This window comes from Chinchilla lanigera, unplaced genomic scaffold (genome assembly GCF_000276665.1).
Source record: "Chinchilla lanigera isolate Chin_1 unplaced genomic scaffold, ChiLan1.0 scaffold00002, whole genome shotgun sequence".
NCBI lineage: Eukaryota > Metazoa > Chordata > Mammalia > Rodentia > Chinchillidae > Chinchilla > Chinchilla lanigera.
The window spans coordinates 46,394,045-46,411,888 of NW_004955403.1; the positions used below are offsets into that span (position 1 = coordinate 46,394,045).

Below are 17,844 nucleotides of genomic sequence, written 5' to 3' on the forward strand. Positions count from 1 at the left end.
TTCTTTTTTCATTTTCTATTTTACTTGGGCTACCAGCCTATTGGTTGGTGCACCCACATTTGGATTGGATTTTCCCAGATATCCTCAGTTTACTGGCTTACATGTCGGTCATCCACAGACACATCTATATCTGTGCTTTAGTAAACTACTGTACATTTTGAACCTATTCAAGTAGCATTCATAGTCACAAACTGTATAATCTAAAAATGTCCCTTTACTCCAATGACTCAACAGAGTCTGCTTCATGCTCTTGATAGATGAAATTCCCGGACTTCACTGCATGGTTTTCAATCTTTTCTCTGGCAAGTTTGTCTCCCACTTTTTCCAAGGCATCCAGCAGTGTGTTGATGGACGCACTGTGTCCTGTTTTACTGAGCCATTTCTGGAGCATTTCATACAGTGGCTCCTTTGGGTTGCAACTTCTTGCTACGTGTATCTCATTGGGTGTGAGGCCCAGCTCCCTCATGAATGGGTCCCAGGTGTTAAAATGCACAACTTCTGTAGCGTAATTGAGGATCTTCCTTAGTGCTAGGAGAGAGAAACACGGGGATGGTTGAGCTCAGAGCACTTCACACAGGACAGAGGATCCTAAATCAGGTCCAGAACCCAAGAGTAGAAACTAACAAGCTCCCTCCTATGTCCATAAAACTGCTGCTTCAACATCACAACCTGCTTTCATCGCAATGCCCGGCCCTCACCTGGGCCCAGCACACTGGGGAAGGCAGAGTCCACAAAGGATCCTGCCCTGGGTGAGGCTGATGACCCACCTGGTGAGGGTGCACTAACATTATGAGAAGGAAGGCAATGGGGGGTATGGGCACAAAGGGGCACAGGCAATGGGCACAAGGGGATCTCAGAGCTTGAAAGTTACATAGGCTGTGCACATTAGGAGTAGAGCCCAGAGGGGGCACGTCTGTGCAGAGCACAGCACCTAGAAGTGGAGGATCTCTAGTTGCCACCCAGCTTGCACTGAACTATTCACCACCGCCGGGGCAGAACTGGATGGAGCAAATGAACTCAGAGTGCCAACCGAACCTGTAGGAGCAACCGCACTTGAATCACAAGCCACGGTGGAGCAAACGATACATGTGAGAAGGCTTGGCACACTGCCGGGATGGAAACACGAGCTGATGTTCTTTTTTTTTCCCTCTCTGTCCCTTCCATTTTTTTTTTTTTTTCCTTGAACTTCCAGTCCTCCTGGCTCAGCCTCCTAAATCCTGGGATTACAAGTGTGTACCACCATGCCCAGCTCAGTGAGCCTCACTCAATATAATAGGAAACAAGTGATATTCATCTTGGCAAGGCATTTTACTTCATTCTAGCCTGTATGAAATTTTATCATTGCAGCATGTAATCAACATTCAAAAACTTATCCATGAGAAGGTTTCTGCCCTTTTTTGCATTAAGTCTTTGAAGTCTGCTTTGTGATGTACACTACAGCTCATGGAACTGGGCCTGGCCAAGGGTCAGGTGCTGGGCAGCCTCCTGGGGACAGTGGGTGGTGATCCGATGGTGTAGCCCCTGCGAGACCCTGGAGGAGGCTGCACTGCAAGAGGACAGGGAGAGGGTGGGAGAGGGGGAGGGCAGAAAGGTACGGTGCGAGGAGCTGGGGTGCACCCCAGTGGGGGCAAAAAAGCGGGGAGAAGGGGACTTACGAAAGTCTAGTGATGAGAACTCAGGATCCGCTGCATCCAGCAGGGACTGCCCTCGTGGAGCCCTATCTGCTCTGGGGACAGCAGCTAGGATGTTGTTCCCATTCCCCAGACTCCTGTTTTATAGCCTCACACAAAACACTTACCCGTGATGGGCTCAACATCCTTCACTGGGACTAGCCGCTTCCTTCTCACCGGTGACCTCCCTGCTTCTGCAGGTCGCTGCTACAAACAGTAAAGATGTCCTGGTCAGAGTCAGGGCACCCGATCCTGACACTCACCAGCCTTGAGACCAGGGGACCTCACTTCTCCTCTAGAATCTCCATGGGGATAAACTTCCTGCCAGCGGCTGTAATACCTTAAGTGCTCATCTGTATAATCTCGCTCCAGTCAGATGGAGCATTCCCACCTATTCCCAGCAGGGGGCAGTCGCCTCGCGGGCTTTTTTTCCCTTTTTTTCCAGCGGTGCTGGGGATGGAACCTAGGGCCTCACACATGGTAGGCATGAGCTTTACCACTGAGCCGCAGCATCAGCTTTTTATGAAACTCCGCAGAAGACTGTATAAGGCGTCACTTTGCGAAATCCAAAGGGAAGGTTTGTTTCAAGAGTGTGAAGTGTTTTAATCAGTCATAATGTCTCATGTCAATAGTCCAAATAAGAAAACTAGGGGCTGGGGATTTAGCTCAGCGGCACAGCGCCTGCCTGGCAAGCGCAAGGTCGTGAGTTCAATTCCCAGTACCGGAAAAACAACAACAACAACAACAAACAACAACAACAAAAAACCACAAAAAAACAAAACCAAATAAGAAAACGAAAATATCGACAGTCACCATGGAGGCCAAGAAGACTTTGCGTAAAACTAACCACTAAATCTGATTTTTTAAGACAGCCAAGAATATAAAGATATACTTATAAGGAAGAGGATGTCTGTATGGACAAAATGCTGTCAGTCACAACGGTGACACACAAAAGGCCTTCCCTACAAGGTCCGATCAAGACCAAAATCCCTGCTTTCTGCTGCTTGTTTGTTTATTTTCTGCAGTGCAAGGGATGAGCCCAGGGCTTCCCACGTGGTAGGCAGGAGCTGTACCGTGATGACCTCCCCAGCCCCTCTAGCATGTTCCAGCACTGTTCTGAGAATTCTGTGCAGCTGGAGGAGCAGCAGAAACAGGAAACAGGATTCTTGGAACACGGCAGGAAAAGGAGCCATTGTTTTAGTTATGTTTATGCACTTTAATCCTAATGTTTAAACAATAAGAAAAGTGGATAAACTCTGGGTGAATGTTTTAAAATGTAGTAGCGCCGGGTGTGTGGCACATGCCTGTAATCCTAGCACTCGGGAGGCAGAGGCAAGAGGATCACTGTGAATTCGCAGCCAGGCTGGGTTACAAAGTGAGTTCAAGGCTAGCCTGAACTGTACAGTGAAACCTTGTCTCAAAAGAAAAATAAAATAAAATAAAATAAAATAAAAATGTAGTAGCAACAATAAATTAGAAAATGTACTTAAAAGAGGATCAAATTTATAAAGGATCCAATTTATAAAGCATTAATAAAACACTGTAGTACAAAGGAAACAGTAGTCAAGAAATCAGAATCACTCATTTGTGGGGAAATCTTAATTTAGTTGTAATAAAATACTTGGCTTGAAACGCTATCTTTGGTGATAAATGCTGACTATTAACAAGATGTCAATTCTTAGATTACTTTTATACTTAAGGTCAATTCAATAAAAATTTCAACTAGTATTTTGGACATGGAGAAAATAAGAAATGAATTCTAGTTTTTGTCTGGGTGAAAGTATAAGTTTTAAAAAACTAAGGTATCAGTATTCGCTCTATTTTTTAAAACCAGATTGGAAAGTTTCATTGTATAGCAAAGGATTATGTATAACAAAATGTCTTTTATGTAAATAAAATATGTAGATATGTAGATATACTTATTCATTAAGACAGAGAAAGGACAGATGATATAGCTCAGTAGCAGAGCGTTTGTCTAGCACGCGTAAAGCCCTGGGTTCAATCCTTAGCAGTGTCAAAAAAAAAAAAGATTTAGAGAAAGAATCACAAGAAATGATCTGTTGTAGTTATGCTGGAGCTGGTGAGCAGAAAACGATGTTCTTATTATTTACTTGAACCCCCTTTTTATACTGTTTAAATTTCTCACTTTGAATATGTATTAACCTCTTCCTAAAAATGTCAAATCACTTAATCACACTGGAGGGGTTAGTGGCATTTGTAATGTTTCCTTTCTGTTTTTATTTTCTTTGTGTTAAATAAAAACTAGGTGAACCCTCGCTTTGTGATTACAGAGGGGTCAAAATTAGAAGGAAATAAGAGACTCAGTGTGTAAATGTGATTAGAAAGAACCAGATGGTGACTTAGAATAATTCAGGGAGCCCTCACCTCATACCACATCACAAAACAAACTCCCCTCAGATTACAGAGTTACACGCAACAACGAATTCTGCAAAAAACCTAGAGGAGTTCATTTTAGTTTGAGGAAAGATCTTTCTGAAGCTGATGAGCCATGAAAACTAAATGTGTCTACCGATTTCACTAACAGTGAAAACTTCTCTAGCCAATGAAAGTCAAGAAACTAGGAATCTGCTATCGGTATGGGACAAGATGCACGGGCAGGAGAACCTGTCTTCTCACACAGATCTCAGCAACAGACGCGCCAATCATATTTGCAATAATAGCCACAACCAAACAACGCGCCTTTGAAACAGTTAGTGTTTTCCTAAATAGCAAACAACAACAACAAAAGTGTTCAACATCAGATCAAAATGAGTGTGCGTGTGTATGCTTGTGTGTGTGTGTAGTGAACGGCGTTTCTATGCACTGACTTAGAAATTCTACTTCCTCCAAACACAAACAGCCGAACAAAGGCTTATTTTCAAACATGTCAACGTGATAATCATCTTAGGGTGGATTTCAAACGCCTGATGTTAGGAAGAAGAGCTCACTAAGCCCCGTGACAAAGCTCAGCCCTTGTTCACTCAGCGGCAAACACCTCTGTGCCTGCACTGCTCCAGGGTCGGGGGAGGGACCCAGCACGAGCAGGACAGAGATCAGAAGTGACAGTTCCACAGAGTGGCTCTGTCACCACATGGAGCCCCGTGCAGCGCTGCCCTAGTCAGCCCCTTGTCTCTCTGTCCCACTTCCCCTGCGCCAGGAGGGTTGATGTTCAGTCCTTCCCTCTGCCTAGAACCCAACACCGCCACTACTCACCAACAGACAGTCCGCCTCCCCTGGGCACTGTTCGCTGACACCTGCTACTTCTTTATATTGTTGTCTTTCGGGCTCCGAGATCGGGGAAGGCGGTGAGACTGTCTCGCTGAGCGCCTCATTGTGGTCATTGTCCTGAGCTTCAGACCTTCTCGGGGGCCCTGAGGGCTTGATGAGGATCTTGGGAAGGCAAAGAGGCCCCTCAGAAGTCCACGCCCAGCACTCCCTAAAGGGTCCCCAAGGCCTTCCAGTGTGCCTCCCCCAGGCCAGCATGGCTCCCCCCACAATCTGCTGCTGGCACTGCGATCCTGGTGTCATGCCCAGGTGGGGTCACCACCCTGCCGGTTGGCCCAGAGCCTCAGGCTGCTTTACAGAGAGCCGGGAGAGCAGCACAGGACAAATGGACACGGTCCTCTCCAGGCTGTGCAGTGGCTGGAGGCGGTTCCTGAGCCCCCATCCCCCAGGCCCGGGAAGGGTCAACTCACTCCACTCATGTGCTCGGAGTCTTGTCCAGAGCCTGGAAGAGAACAGGGTCTCTCCGATGAGGAGGTAGGGGCTTCACGCAGCAACTCTTCCCTGGGAGGCCTGGACTTCAGACACCGGACAAGAGCCTGAATGCCAGGCAACCCTTAGGAGGAGGCACAGAGGGACAAAATTAAGCAGATGCCCAATCTTTGAAAGGCCCTGCTCTGACCATGCCTAAATCAGCATGTGGTGCACACCTGTAATCCCAGAACTCAAAAAGGCTGAGGCAGGAGGATGGCCTTGAGTTCTAGGCCAGCCTGGACTACATGGTAAGTTCAAGGACACCTGAGCTACACAACGAGAACTTATTTTTAAAAGAACGAAAAGAGAGAGAGAGAGACTGACAGGGAGGTGCCAGGGAGGTGGAAGATGGCAGGATATTTACAGGGAAACAATAAAAGGCAGGGTGAGAGGACACAGGCGTTGGGGGCATTTCCGTGTGGGAACAGAGCAGCACGGGGAGGGGCCACCCCTTACTTGAAAGGATGTTCCTACAGTCAGGAAGTCTTCTCCACCATCCACACTTCCAAACAAGCACAGCCAAAACCAACGTCAGGAAAGCTATGGTGACGGTCACTGCTGTGGGGAGAGTCGAGTCTATGGAAGGACAAGGAGAGGCGGGAGTCCTTGGACTGCTGGTCACTGGCCTTCCAGGAGCTGGGGCTTTCTCAGTGGCCTTGGTACCTGACTCTTCGTCCACACACTTGAGGTCACTCCAGGGGGTACAGGGACTTGCCATCACCTTCCCATCCGGGCAGCTGGGTACACACAGGGAGGAAATGGTGGGCTTCCATGAGGGAAGGTAGGCCACATGGGGCACAAGAGGGAGCCACCCCTCCCGCCCAAAGGCCTGAGAAGGTGCCGGGGGAAGACAGGCTCCTCATGCCTCCAAGTGTCTGCCAAACTCACCCTAAGTCTGGGAAAGGCCCTGAGCCCCCCGCCGCTCCCCACGCTGTGCACCTCCTCTGCAGGTGCGCGCTGGCCATGCCCGGGACTCAGGGGCAGGGCTGGAGCCTGTGTGGCCACTGCCAACCTTCAGAACAACTAATCTCTCATCCTCCCAGTCTAGCCTTCCTCTCAATCATAGCAAACACCAGGAGTTGGAGAGGAATAGATTAACTACTGGCCTGGCGCCTGAAGCCTCCAATAGCAACACAACGTATTTTTTCCCTAGTTTGTGTCCTTCAAGGATTTCCCCCATTTCTTATTAGTGCATATTGGCTATACAAGTTAATGAGTTTCATCCCGGCAGCTGTGTACATGTGCCTGACTGCAATCGTCCCCCGCCCCTCCCCTCCCCACCCCCTCCCGGACTTTCCCTTCTAGTTTGTCATGTAGCTCTTTTTTGGGGGGGGTGGTCAATGGTATAACGTATTTTGATCACACTCATGTCACCTGTCACATACTTTTACATCCTCTCCTGTTCCTCCTTCTCCCCTTTCTCTTGTCTAATAATAATCTCCCTTCTGCTTATCTGCCATCTTTTTTAGATCCCACATACTAGGGAGGACAAGCTATATTTGTCTGAGTCTCGCTTATTTTACTCAACATGATGATCTCCAGATCCATCTATGTTTTTTTTTTTTTTTTGCAAATGACAGAATTTTGTTCTGTTTTATGGTTTAATAATACTCCATTGTATATATCCATTCATCTGCTAAAGGGCACCTAGCTTGGTTCATATCTTGCCTACGGTAAATTGTGTTGCTTCGGGTATGCAGGCATTCCTGTGATGTGATTTTAATTCCTTTGGGTATATACCCAGCAGTGATACAGCTGGATCAAATCATAACTCTATTTTCTGTGTTTTGAGAAGTGTCCATACCGATTTCCATAGTGGCTGTACAATTTACATCCCTGACATTTACCAGCATTTATTATTATTTTATTATTTTTAGTGTATTCTTGATGCTAGCCATTTTGACTAGGGTCAGACTGGTAGTCTGTGTGTCTATTTTGGTGCTAATATGATGCTGTTTTTGTTACTATGGCTTTGTGTTATAATTTGATATTATGATATCTCCAGTCTTGCTCCTATTGCTTAGGATTCTATTAGCTACTCTGGGTCTTTTGTGTTTCCAAGTGAATTGTACAATTTTTTTTTAATGGTAAAGACTGCTTTATTGGTGGCAGTTAGTACAAGTCAATAAATATTGATCCCCAAAGAGCTCAGTTATTTATCATACTGGTCCAGAGAGCTGATGAACCGAACCCCGTGACTGCTGGTTTGACCAAGGTCATTCCGGCTTCTTGGGAAATGATGTCATAGCCAACTGATATACGGCATACGCAGTTCTGCCCACTGTAACAATCACAGTGGCTCTATACAAGAGGGCATCAGCTACCCCACCCTTCAGATGCACTGGAATTCCACTGTCCTCCTGAAAGAACTTTTGTTTCTGTGGAACTTTATTTTCAGAATGCCTGCGTGAAGCAGTGCTGATGGTTCTCTGAGCAAGAGGTTGGAGAGCCAGCAGATTCTGCAGCATCTTTCGTGGTTACAGTCCAACAAACTTGAGGTCTGACCACCAGGAACAAAAGCCACTGGAATTTTAGGATTTTTTGTTCTACTTCCCCATTGCTATTTTGATGGTGATCACACTGAATCTGTAGATCACGTTGGGCTGGAGCTTTAACAGGATTAATTCTGCCAATCCATGAGCATGGGAGGTCTTTCCATCCTCCAGGGTCTTCTTCAATTTCTTTTAGCGTTCCGAAATTTTCTTACTAGAGGTCTTTTGCCTCTTTGGTTAGAATGATCCCTAGGCATTTTATTAGTTTTTGAAGCTATTGTGAATGGAATTGCTTTCTGATTTCTTTCTCAGCTAGACATTATGGTACATAGAAAAGCCATTGATTTTCATGTTGATTTTATATCCAGCTAATTTGCTAGTTGTTTATCAGCTCTAAAAGTCTTTTAGCGCAATCTTTGGGGTCTTCTAAGTACAGAGGGATCAGGGGTCTGAGGTGAGGCTAGCTGAGGTAGCTCTGGTGTTTTTATGCCTTCTGTAGGTTTTGTGGGGGTATAGATACTTTTGTCTAAGCACAATAAAGGACTAAAAAAATTACATTTTATTACTGACATGGTATATCAGTGAACATAAACCTGGCCATATTCCACTCACTTTTCTGTTTTCAAAGGGAACTAAATCATGTCGTGGAGTCTGCACTGAACAAGCTCCCTGGCCAAGGGGAAATGAAAGGGCGGGAGAGAAGGGGACCATGCAGATGGACTGGGCAGATGGACCAGGAAGGGCTATCACGGGCTCAAAGACCCCACTGGCGGTGGGAGATCTGTGGGATCAAGAAAGAGAAAGGGATACAAGGAAACTTGGGCCTTCTGTGGGTTCCGTTGGGCCACTGGGAGCCTCAGTTTCTGTGTCTTACCTGGTCCGGCACTTCCGGCAGAATTCAGGGGACCCTTCTTCCCGGAAAGTGCCTTCCTTACAGTAGCAAACAGCATTGTTGGTTCTGTTGCATGGATATCTTTGATACTCGTCTGGAGACAAAGAAAAAGTTTTTGGCGATGAGTTGCCCTGGTTACCCCAGTAGCTTTCCTGTCACTGTCACTGACCTCTGCAAAGCCTGGATCTGTGGGAGAGGAGAGAGGGGCTGGGGACGTGAAGACTGAGAGAGCTCCACACCTGTGAAGGAGTGGCGCCTGGCCGAGAACAGATGCCAGTCTTCTCCGCCCAGCCACTCCTTTTTCTTATGCTGCAGCCCTCACTGCTTTGGAGGGAGAGATGAATGTGAGTTGGGCTTTTTGCAGAAAGTTCTGGAAGGAGAGGTCTAAGGCCAGAGTGGGTCTGACTCATGGGGAAAGCAAACAGTCTGTGTGAGGTCAGGACACGTATGTCCCCTGCTGCTGAGACATAGGGGATGCTCAGGGTTGCTTGTTCTGTCCTCCTCAGGCTGGTACCAGCCCCCTCTATCTGCCTCGCTGCTTCCTTCCCCCTCCACTCTTCCCTCTCCCATCACAGGAATCTCAGTCAAATGCAAACCAGACCGCTGCATGTGGTGAAAGGAAAGCTGTCAGCGAGTTCACACCCCTTAGAAGCGAGCAGGAGACTGGTGCCACAGCCGGAGCTGAATCAGGCACAGCTCCTGCAGGAGGAGGGCGCTTTACTCCTTCACCCTGGAGCCCCTGCTGAGATGTTCTTCCCTCTGCCCACTGAATGCTTGTGTCCACCCTTCAAGGTGCAGTTCGCGGTGCCCTGGTCTCCACAGCCCCTCCCCTCCCTGCAGCCGGGGTCCCCTGCTCAGTCACCTTGGGCCCAAGGCAGCCTCCAGGGAGTGTCCCTTCGCAGCCAGCCCCAGTGACTCACCACCCGCCCAGGGGGAGCCATCAGCAAGCTCAAAGACCAGTCTCTATGGGCCATCGAGCAAATCTGAGAGCACTGGATTGGCCCCACCACAGGGGCAGATCAGCCTCCCACCCTTCTCGAATGATGGGTTCAATGACTTCCCTAAAAAGTGGCCTGAATCAAAGAATCATGAACAGGGTGTTAGGATGAAGACAAGCTGGGCTGGGTTGGAGGTTCCTGAGTCCCCATCAGCTACGTTCCCACCTCATCTTCCCCACGCCCACCCCAGGGCCCCCTTGCCGGGTACCTTGGGCACAGGCCCTGCAGGAGATGCATGACGGGAGCTGATTCGGGTAGCTCGTGTAGTCTACCCCATCTTCACATTCTTCGCACCTCCTACTGTTCTGTGACAAGTAGGACCCTGAGGGAGGGAAAAGCTGGTGAGCAAATCTTCACAAACTTCCCAGCGCTGGCGGGGGAAGGGGAGGCTCTTTTGGCCATCCATGGAATACAAACAGGCTCACAAATAGGCTCACGTCCTCCATGCCCCTTAGCGCCCACCCCACCCCCCACCACCATAGAAAGATAATACATGCCTGAAACTCAAATGCATAGTACCCAGGATGAAAAGAATAAGGCTAAATAAAATCTTTGGCTTTTCTGAGACAAGGTCTTTTTTTTTTTTTTTTGTCTTTTTTTGAGGCAAGCTCTCGCTATGCAGTTCAGGCTGGCCTTGAGCTCACTTTGTAGCCCAGGCTGGTCTGGAACTCACGACAACCCTCCTGCCTCAGCCTCCCAAGTGCTGGGATTACAGGCATGCACCACCATGCCCGGCTCTGAGACAAGGTCTTGCTGTGTATTCCAGGCTGGCCAAGGGCCTCAGCCGCCTGACTGCTGAGGTCGCAGGTGTGCGCCACCACACCCGGCTTTACAGCCAGATTAACAATGCACTTTTGGGCCAAAAATATCTAAAATATTATTTTGTCAACATGCAATCAATATAAAACATATATGTACCAGGAATAAAACCCAGAGTCTTAGCATTGCACTATATCCCCAACCCTTTAAGTATTTTTTTTAAATTAATTAATTATACATCTTTAACTCATTTATTACTTTTAATTAATTTTTGTGACACTGGGGGTTAGATCCAGGATCTTCACACTGAGCTACGTTCCCAGCCCTTTTTATTTTATTTTATTTTATTTTCTATTTGAGACAGGGTCTGGTTAAACTGCTTCTGCCCAGCAGGGGGCTGAGACTATAGGCCTGCACCACCATGCCTGGCTTCCTTTTATTAGCTTTTTTAACACTAGATCTTTGAAATCCAGGGTGCATTTTTCACTCACAACGTACATCCTGGTAACCTCGTATTCTACTTAAGGTCCTGGAAAAATAAGAGGAAACTAAAGAGAAAGCAGGCAAGAAAGAAAGAGTAGAACACCCAGGAAAAGTAAAAAGACCAAAAACTTGTTCTTTGAACAGAGCAACAAACTGACAATGGCTGTTTGACGTGGCGGGGAGGGGTTGCAAATGATTAGAACCTGAAATAAGAGAAAAGTTATCACTACTGACTTCACAGGAGAGACTACCATGAACCTCCACAGAGCCACAAATCTGGCAACTTCAGTAAAAGTGGACAGATTTATAGAAAGACACAAACTACTGAAACCAACTCCAGATGAAACAGTCTGGCAGCCCTTCCCCTTGAAGGGCTGCGGGGTGGCTGGTCTGGGAGGACATCGCAGTGGCAGGCAGCCTGGCAGCCCCAGCGGGCCCAGGCAGTAGCTGAAGCAAGGTTCAGGACCCATGGCTCACCAGTATGTGGCGTAGCTGCGCTCACAGGGAGCAGAGTAACAACAACCCCTCCTCTACCTGCCACACCCACCAGACCTCAGGGGCCAAGGCCAAGATGGGGGAACAGGCGTGCACAGTACGTGAACTGCGCTTCAGCAGGAGAGACGTAAGGAGGAGGATGGAGGGTATGATGGGTGGGGTCTGGCGCTGTCACCACGGTATGACTCAGGATGAAGATGACTTCAAGAAGTTGACTGCACCAGACTCTGTGTGAATAAGTGAGAGGGAGGATGACCACGATGATGACTACAGGAGAGAACATTTGGGGTTAACCGGGAAGAGGGCGCGGCGCAGAGCTGTAAACCAATCTGCCCGTCCTAGGGGCACAACAGCTTGCAGACCAGAAAGTGCCTTCTGCTCCAGAGACTGATAGATACAGTTCCTGGGGGCCGGGCTGACCACAACAAAGAAAGAACCACACCTGAGAAGTCCCAGTGAACTTGTGTGCAGAAGTGGAGTTGGGGGCTGGGCATCACCCAGCATGCCTATAATCCCAGCACTGGGGAGGCTGAGGCAGGAGGATCTGGAGCTAGAGACCAGCCTTGGCTAGCTACATATGAGTTCAAAGCCAAGCTAGATTGAGACTCTGTATCAAAAAGAGGCGGGAACAGAAGCAGGGAGCAGAGAGGTCAGGGGGATAAACTTTTGAAGTGAGACACAAAAAGAGGTAGGAATAACAAGTAGCGTTTCTTTTTTTTTTTTTTTTTCGGTACCAGGAATCGAACTCTCGACGTTGCACTTGTCAGGCAGGTGCTGTGCCGCTGAGCTAAATCCCCAGCTCCCAAGTAGCATTTCAAAACACGAGGTGGAGCCACCTCAGGGTTTCAGCCCCACTGCTCCTTCTGCAGCTTGAATTTACAGGAATTTTCATTGCCCTATACATGTGTGAACTAGAATCAGCAGCATTCTTTCCTAATTACTCTGCAAGTAATAACAGAAAAAAAAAAAAAGAGCGCACATCCTGCAGCATTCTTTCATGACTCTGCAAATACAGAAAACCCTGCTGGCCATGGTGGTGCACATCTGTCATCTCAGCACCCTGAAAGGCTGAGGCAAGAGGACTGTAAATTCAAGCCAAGCCCAAGCAACTTAGTAAGACCCTGAATCAAAATAAAAAAAATGAAAAAGGGCTCGGGATATAACTCAGTGTGAAGGCCCTGGCTGGGTTCAATCCCCAGTACTGCAAAACAAAACAAACAAAACACACCCTACAGCCAACGTCATGTCTAAACTGTTCTATGTTCAGACATGGGGCCTTCATAAGGGCTGACCATCACAGATTTTCTGCACTTTCGGTGGACTTCATGTGGCTCACAATGTTAAAAGATTAGTGTGAACTCTCCTAGCAGAAGGTTAAAAGGTTAGTGTGAACTCTCCTAGCAGAAATCCAGCAGAAAGTCAGCCATCTGGGTTCTGATCTGCTGCGCAAAGTGAAGATTTGTGTGCTCTTATTTAACCTGCCCATGCTCCAGCCTACTCCATGTGATAGGCTGTGGCTGAACCAGACTTCCCGATCTCAAGAGAACTGTGATTTATAACTTAGTTTTGGTTGAAGTCTGATGCAACCACAAATTACATTCAACCATACTTGAGTCCAGCATGGGAGAAGGGGAGCAGGAGGCGGCACTCTTGTTTTGTATTAGTTTCACTTTGCCATAGAGTAAGTTCGTTGACAGAATATACTGCTTGGTTAAATAAGTAACCTGATGTATGCACTAGAATTGGGAAATGTTTGCCCGTCACTGGGGTGGGACCAAAGAGCCTTTCTTTGATGTGCAGGGCATGGACGCCGCAGGCTCTACTTCAGGTGCTGCTAGAGTCTCAGCTGGTCAGGTCTAAACTACCAGAGACTATTAGAGCAAGAGGATGGCTTCTGCTCTGGCTAAACGATTCCCTCACATGTCCTTACAGATTGAAAGCGACATGAGTAGATCCCACCTAATACCTATTCGAGTTTCAAGGATCTTGCATGATCTTTGATAAGCATCACTCATGTACTAGTGCCCAAATTTCTTTTTTTTTTGGTTTTTCTCCGGTACCGGGAACCGAACTCACGACCTTGCACTTGCCAGGCAGGCACTTTTGCCGCTGAGCTAAATCCCCAGCCCCTAGTGCCCAAATTTCAAGGCATTGGATATTCTAAAGACACAATGAGGGCCGGGGATGTAGTTCAGCAGCACAAGCACCTGCCCCGAAGGCACAAGGTCCTGAGTTTGATTCCTGGTAAAAAACAAGAAAAGAAAAGAAGATGCAGTGATTGCCCCTGCTAGCTCTACAACTGTATTAGTCAGCTTTCCCGTTGCTAGGGCAAAATACCTAACAGCCGCAATTTAAAGGAGGAGAGGTTTGTTTTGACTCACGGTTTTAGTCCAGGGTTGGCTGGCTCTGACGCAGAAATGGCGTGACAGAGGGGCCTGGCTGAGAAAAGGTGCTTAATCTGTAGCAGCCAGGAAGCAGAGGGATGAGAATACATCCTTCCAGGTCGTGTCCTTATGACCACCTCCAGCCAAGCCCCACCTCCTGACTGCACATTCAGCTACAGACTCATGAATACAGCACCATCATGATCCGCTCACCTTCCAAAGACACGAGAGTTATAGGGCATGTCTTAGACCTAAGCCTCAGGAAGCTATCCAAGACTACCGAAGAGTCTCTTTTCCAGTTTCAGTTCAATAGAAGAATTTCACAGTGGTGCATGACCACTGGAAGGAGAGACTGGGTTTCTCCAGAACAGATCCCTCTGCCAAATGTACAAGGGCAGATTCGCCACAGGCAAGAACAAAGTAAATGACATGGGAGCATCTCCTAAAGGGCCAGGTTGGATGAACGTGTTGGTGCAGGAACTGGAATCTAGAGAGGGTTAGAGTAGCTTCTGAAGGACCTGCCAGCCACTTCCGAGCACTGTGCTGGCACTGTCTGAGTGGGCAGGGAGGATGCCTGCCTGCTGATGCATTTGGGTGCGTGGCTGAGCCAGCCCAGGGGAGGCTGTGCGGTTAAATGAGAACAGATTGTTGGTGAAACTGCAGGCTTCAACTGGGAACCAAAAATCTCAACAAATAATCTCTTGAACCATGAGCCACATACTTTCCTTGAGGAGGATGCATTTGTCCTTGCACAGTTGCAGGGGTGAACGTATTATTGAGAATTAACTGAGATAAGTATCAGGAAGGTTGTATTTAATGCCATACTGTACTGGAAATCTGAAGACCTGCAGCAGATTTAATTCCAACGCTCACCAGAAATCTTTGTGATTGCAAAATTAGCAAGATGCTATGAGTCACTTTAATACTTCATATGAGGGGCAGGGCAAAATGGTCACACAGAGACTTTGAATAAATCAAATAGAAGACACTGACTCAGGGAGCAAAAATTATACTCCTTTCGGCAGCGCGTATACTAAAATAGTCAGCAAAAGTTAAGCTCAAAGAAAAGTCCACACCCAGGTGATTTCACCCCTGAACTCTACAAAACATTTCAAGAAAAATTAATGCTAATGATTCCCAGGCTCTCCCAAAAATAGTAGTGGAGGGAATACTTTCCAACTCATTTTAGAGGACAGTATTAGCTCCCTAATACCAAAACCAGGAAAGGACATCATAATAAAAGGAAACTACACACTAATTGTTCATAGGATATGGATGTAAGAATCTCCAAGAAAATACTAAGAAGTTAACTCGAGGCTTATAAAGCAATTACACACCCTGTCCAAGTGAGCTTTATGGTATGCATGCAAGTTCAGATTCCCAAACATAAATTAATGTAGCAAATCATATCAACAGAATCAAAACCACAGGTCACATAATTATCTCAAAAGACACAGGGAAAACATTTATATCCAATCTCATAAACCCAATACCCTTTCATGATAAAAACCACTGAACAAAATAAGCATAGAAACTGCCTGGTGAATGTGCCTCTGCCCGATGTTTGCAGTCAGTCCTCAGAGCGGGCTGAGTGATGGGTGTTTCTAACACACTGCCTTAGGAGCACTGTGTGAGTCCTCTGCTTTCACACCTCCAGCACTAGCAGGTCCCGGTCCCCTCACCATTTGCCCTCCTACTTGGAGAGAGCCCTCTCCTCCCAGGGCACCGTGATCTGGGCAGGCTCCGAGCTGCAGGCTGCACACTGCAGGTTACAGAGCTGGATGAATGCTCGTGGCCAGGTTCTGCTCATTTAAACAGGCAGGGATCTTGCTTGATGCCCATTTGCAGGTGTGTGTGGTCCTTGCTCAGTGCTGAAAGCACAGGGGCATGGCGTGTATGGGGATCCCACCCAGCGACTGACCCACTAGCAGGTGCTGGAGGCCAGAGTTGTGGGTGCCTCCCCATCCTGCAGACACCCTGTTCCCAGCATGAGCACTCAGCCTTGGCACCCCACGGTCCTGTCTTCCCCTCTCTTGCCTCTCCCAGCTCTGCAGGTGGCCCTCAGACAGTCCTGTTAGCAAGGCAGAAGGAGCAGTTCTGAATTTGGGAGCTGAGGGGGCTGCCGGGGCTGGGGGAGCGGAGCGCCCTGCCTGCTCTGAGCCGCACATCCATGCATGCACACCTCCTAACACCTGTTCCTCCCCTTCCCTCCTGACTGATGCCCTCTGGGCCTGGCATTCTGAGTAATCAGCACTGTACACAGCACTTCCATTTCAGAAGGTACTAAGACCCTGGGGGAGTAAAGAAGCTCCCCACTTTGTCCATGCCAGATACCTCAAGTACAACCAACTCCAGCCTTTGCTGCTTCTCTGTCCTGCAAAGGGAGAAACCCTAGGGTGCTAAGTATGGATCAGGACCAAGAGGAGGTCACTGGTTCTCTCACACAGTGTCTGCATGGCCACAAACACTGAGGCAACCAGCTGGGGGTGTCCTGACTTCCCCTGGTTTCAATGACATGCAGTGTTTAAAATAACCATGTTTAGCTAGGTGGCTCACCACACCTATAATCCCAGCCCTTGGGAGGTTGAGGCACGAGGCTCGCCATGAGCTCAAGGCCAGCCTGCGCTACATAGTGAGTTCAAGGCCAACTTGAACTACATTGTGAGACTGCCTCAAAAAAACCAAAAACTCAGAAACTATGTTTGATTCTAAATGGTTTGCTACCTGAACAAAACAAAATTATTAAAAAAAAAAAAATGAACTTACTCAACCTGATAAAAGGCATCCTCAAAACTGCCACAGCTAACAATATATAATTAAAGGCAAAAGACTGAACACCACACACACACACACACACACACACACACATGCACACATGCACTGAAGATATCAGTTATCACCACTTTTATTCAACACTATGCTGCAAGTTCTAGCCAGGGCAATCAGGCAAGGAAAAGAAAAGTCATTCAGGTCAGGTATGGTGGCACATGCCTGTAATCCCAGTGCTCAGGAGGCTGAGGCAGGAGAATCACTGACAGTTTGAGGCTAGCTTGGGGTACATAGTTCAAGGCCAGCCTGAGCTACATAACAAAACTCTATCTCAAAAAAACAAACAAAAGTCATCCAGACTGAAAAAGAAGCAATGAAAACTATCTCTATTTGCAGAAGACATCATCTTTTTAAAAAAATTTTTTTCCGGTATCAGGAATCGAACTCACGACCTTGCACTTGCCAGGCAGGCACTGTGCCACTGAGCTAAATCCCCAGCCCCTCAAAAGACATCATTTTATATACACTGAAAAAATATGAGAAATAAGTTCAGCAAGGTTACAGGATATAAGACCAACATATAAAAGTCAATTAAAGTTTTATATATTCACAATGAGCAATCCAAAAATAAAACTAAGAAAAAATCCTATTTATAGAGCATCAAAAAATATTATGTAGAAATACACAACAAATAAATGCAAATCTGAAAACTGTAGAACATCTAAACAAATGGAAAAACATCCCACTTTCATGGATGGAAAGACTTGATGTTAAGATGACAGTACTCTTCACCCTGGGCTTTGGACTCAACATAAGCCTGATTAGAAAATCAGTTGGCTTTTTTGTAGAAATTTAGATGATTCTAAAATTCATATGGAATTGTGAGGGAGCCAATATAATAAAAATTATCCTGGAAAAGGAAAGCAAAGTAGGAAGACTCACACTTCCTGATTTTAAAACACATTCCAGAAGTATTCAAGACAATGAAGCACTGGTGGAAGGAAGACACGGACCAACAAGATACAATTGAGAGTCCAAAAATAAATTCATTTTCTACTGATTTGCAACAAGGGTGCCAAGACCATTCCATGAGAAAGGGCAGTCTTTTCAACATCTGGCGTGGGGACAACTGCAACTGGATAGCTA

General features: G+C 47.0%; 1 protein-coding gene and 1 pseudogene across 3 annotated transcripts in view; both read right to left on the reverse strand.

The window, feature by feature from the left end:
* The window catches only part of LOC102016969 (tumor necrosis factor receptor superfamily member 10B), a 40,094-nt gene continuing 22,250 nt past the window's right edge, over positions 1-17,844 (reverse strand). The window contains exons 3-10 of one of the 3 annotated variants that reach the window (XM_013513957.1): positions 10,017-10,130; positions 8,793-8,904; positions 6,090-6,163; positions 5,883-6,002; positions 5,366-5,508; positions 4,884-5,060; positions 1,799-1,877; positions 1-528 (exon numbers count right to left, since the gene is read on the reverse strand). In XM_013513957.1, coding sequence (XP_013369411.1) covers positions 215-528; positions 1,799-1,877; positions 4,884-5,060; positions 5,366-5,508; positions 5,883-6,002; positions 6,090-6,163; positions 8,793-8,904; positions 10,017-10,130 — 1,133 coding nt within the window. In that variant the 3' untranslated portion in view covers positions 1-214. Of the gene's footprint in view, positions 529-1,798; positions 1,878-4,883; positions 5,061-5,365; positions 5,509-5,882; positions 6,164-8,792; positions 8,905-10,016; positions 10,131-17,844 lie in introns of all 3 variants that reach the window. The other 2 variants (XM_013513955.1, XM_013513950.1) reach the window with 2 other exon arrangements.
* LOC102016660 lies at positions 7,501-8,786 on the reverse strand (annotated as a pseudogene).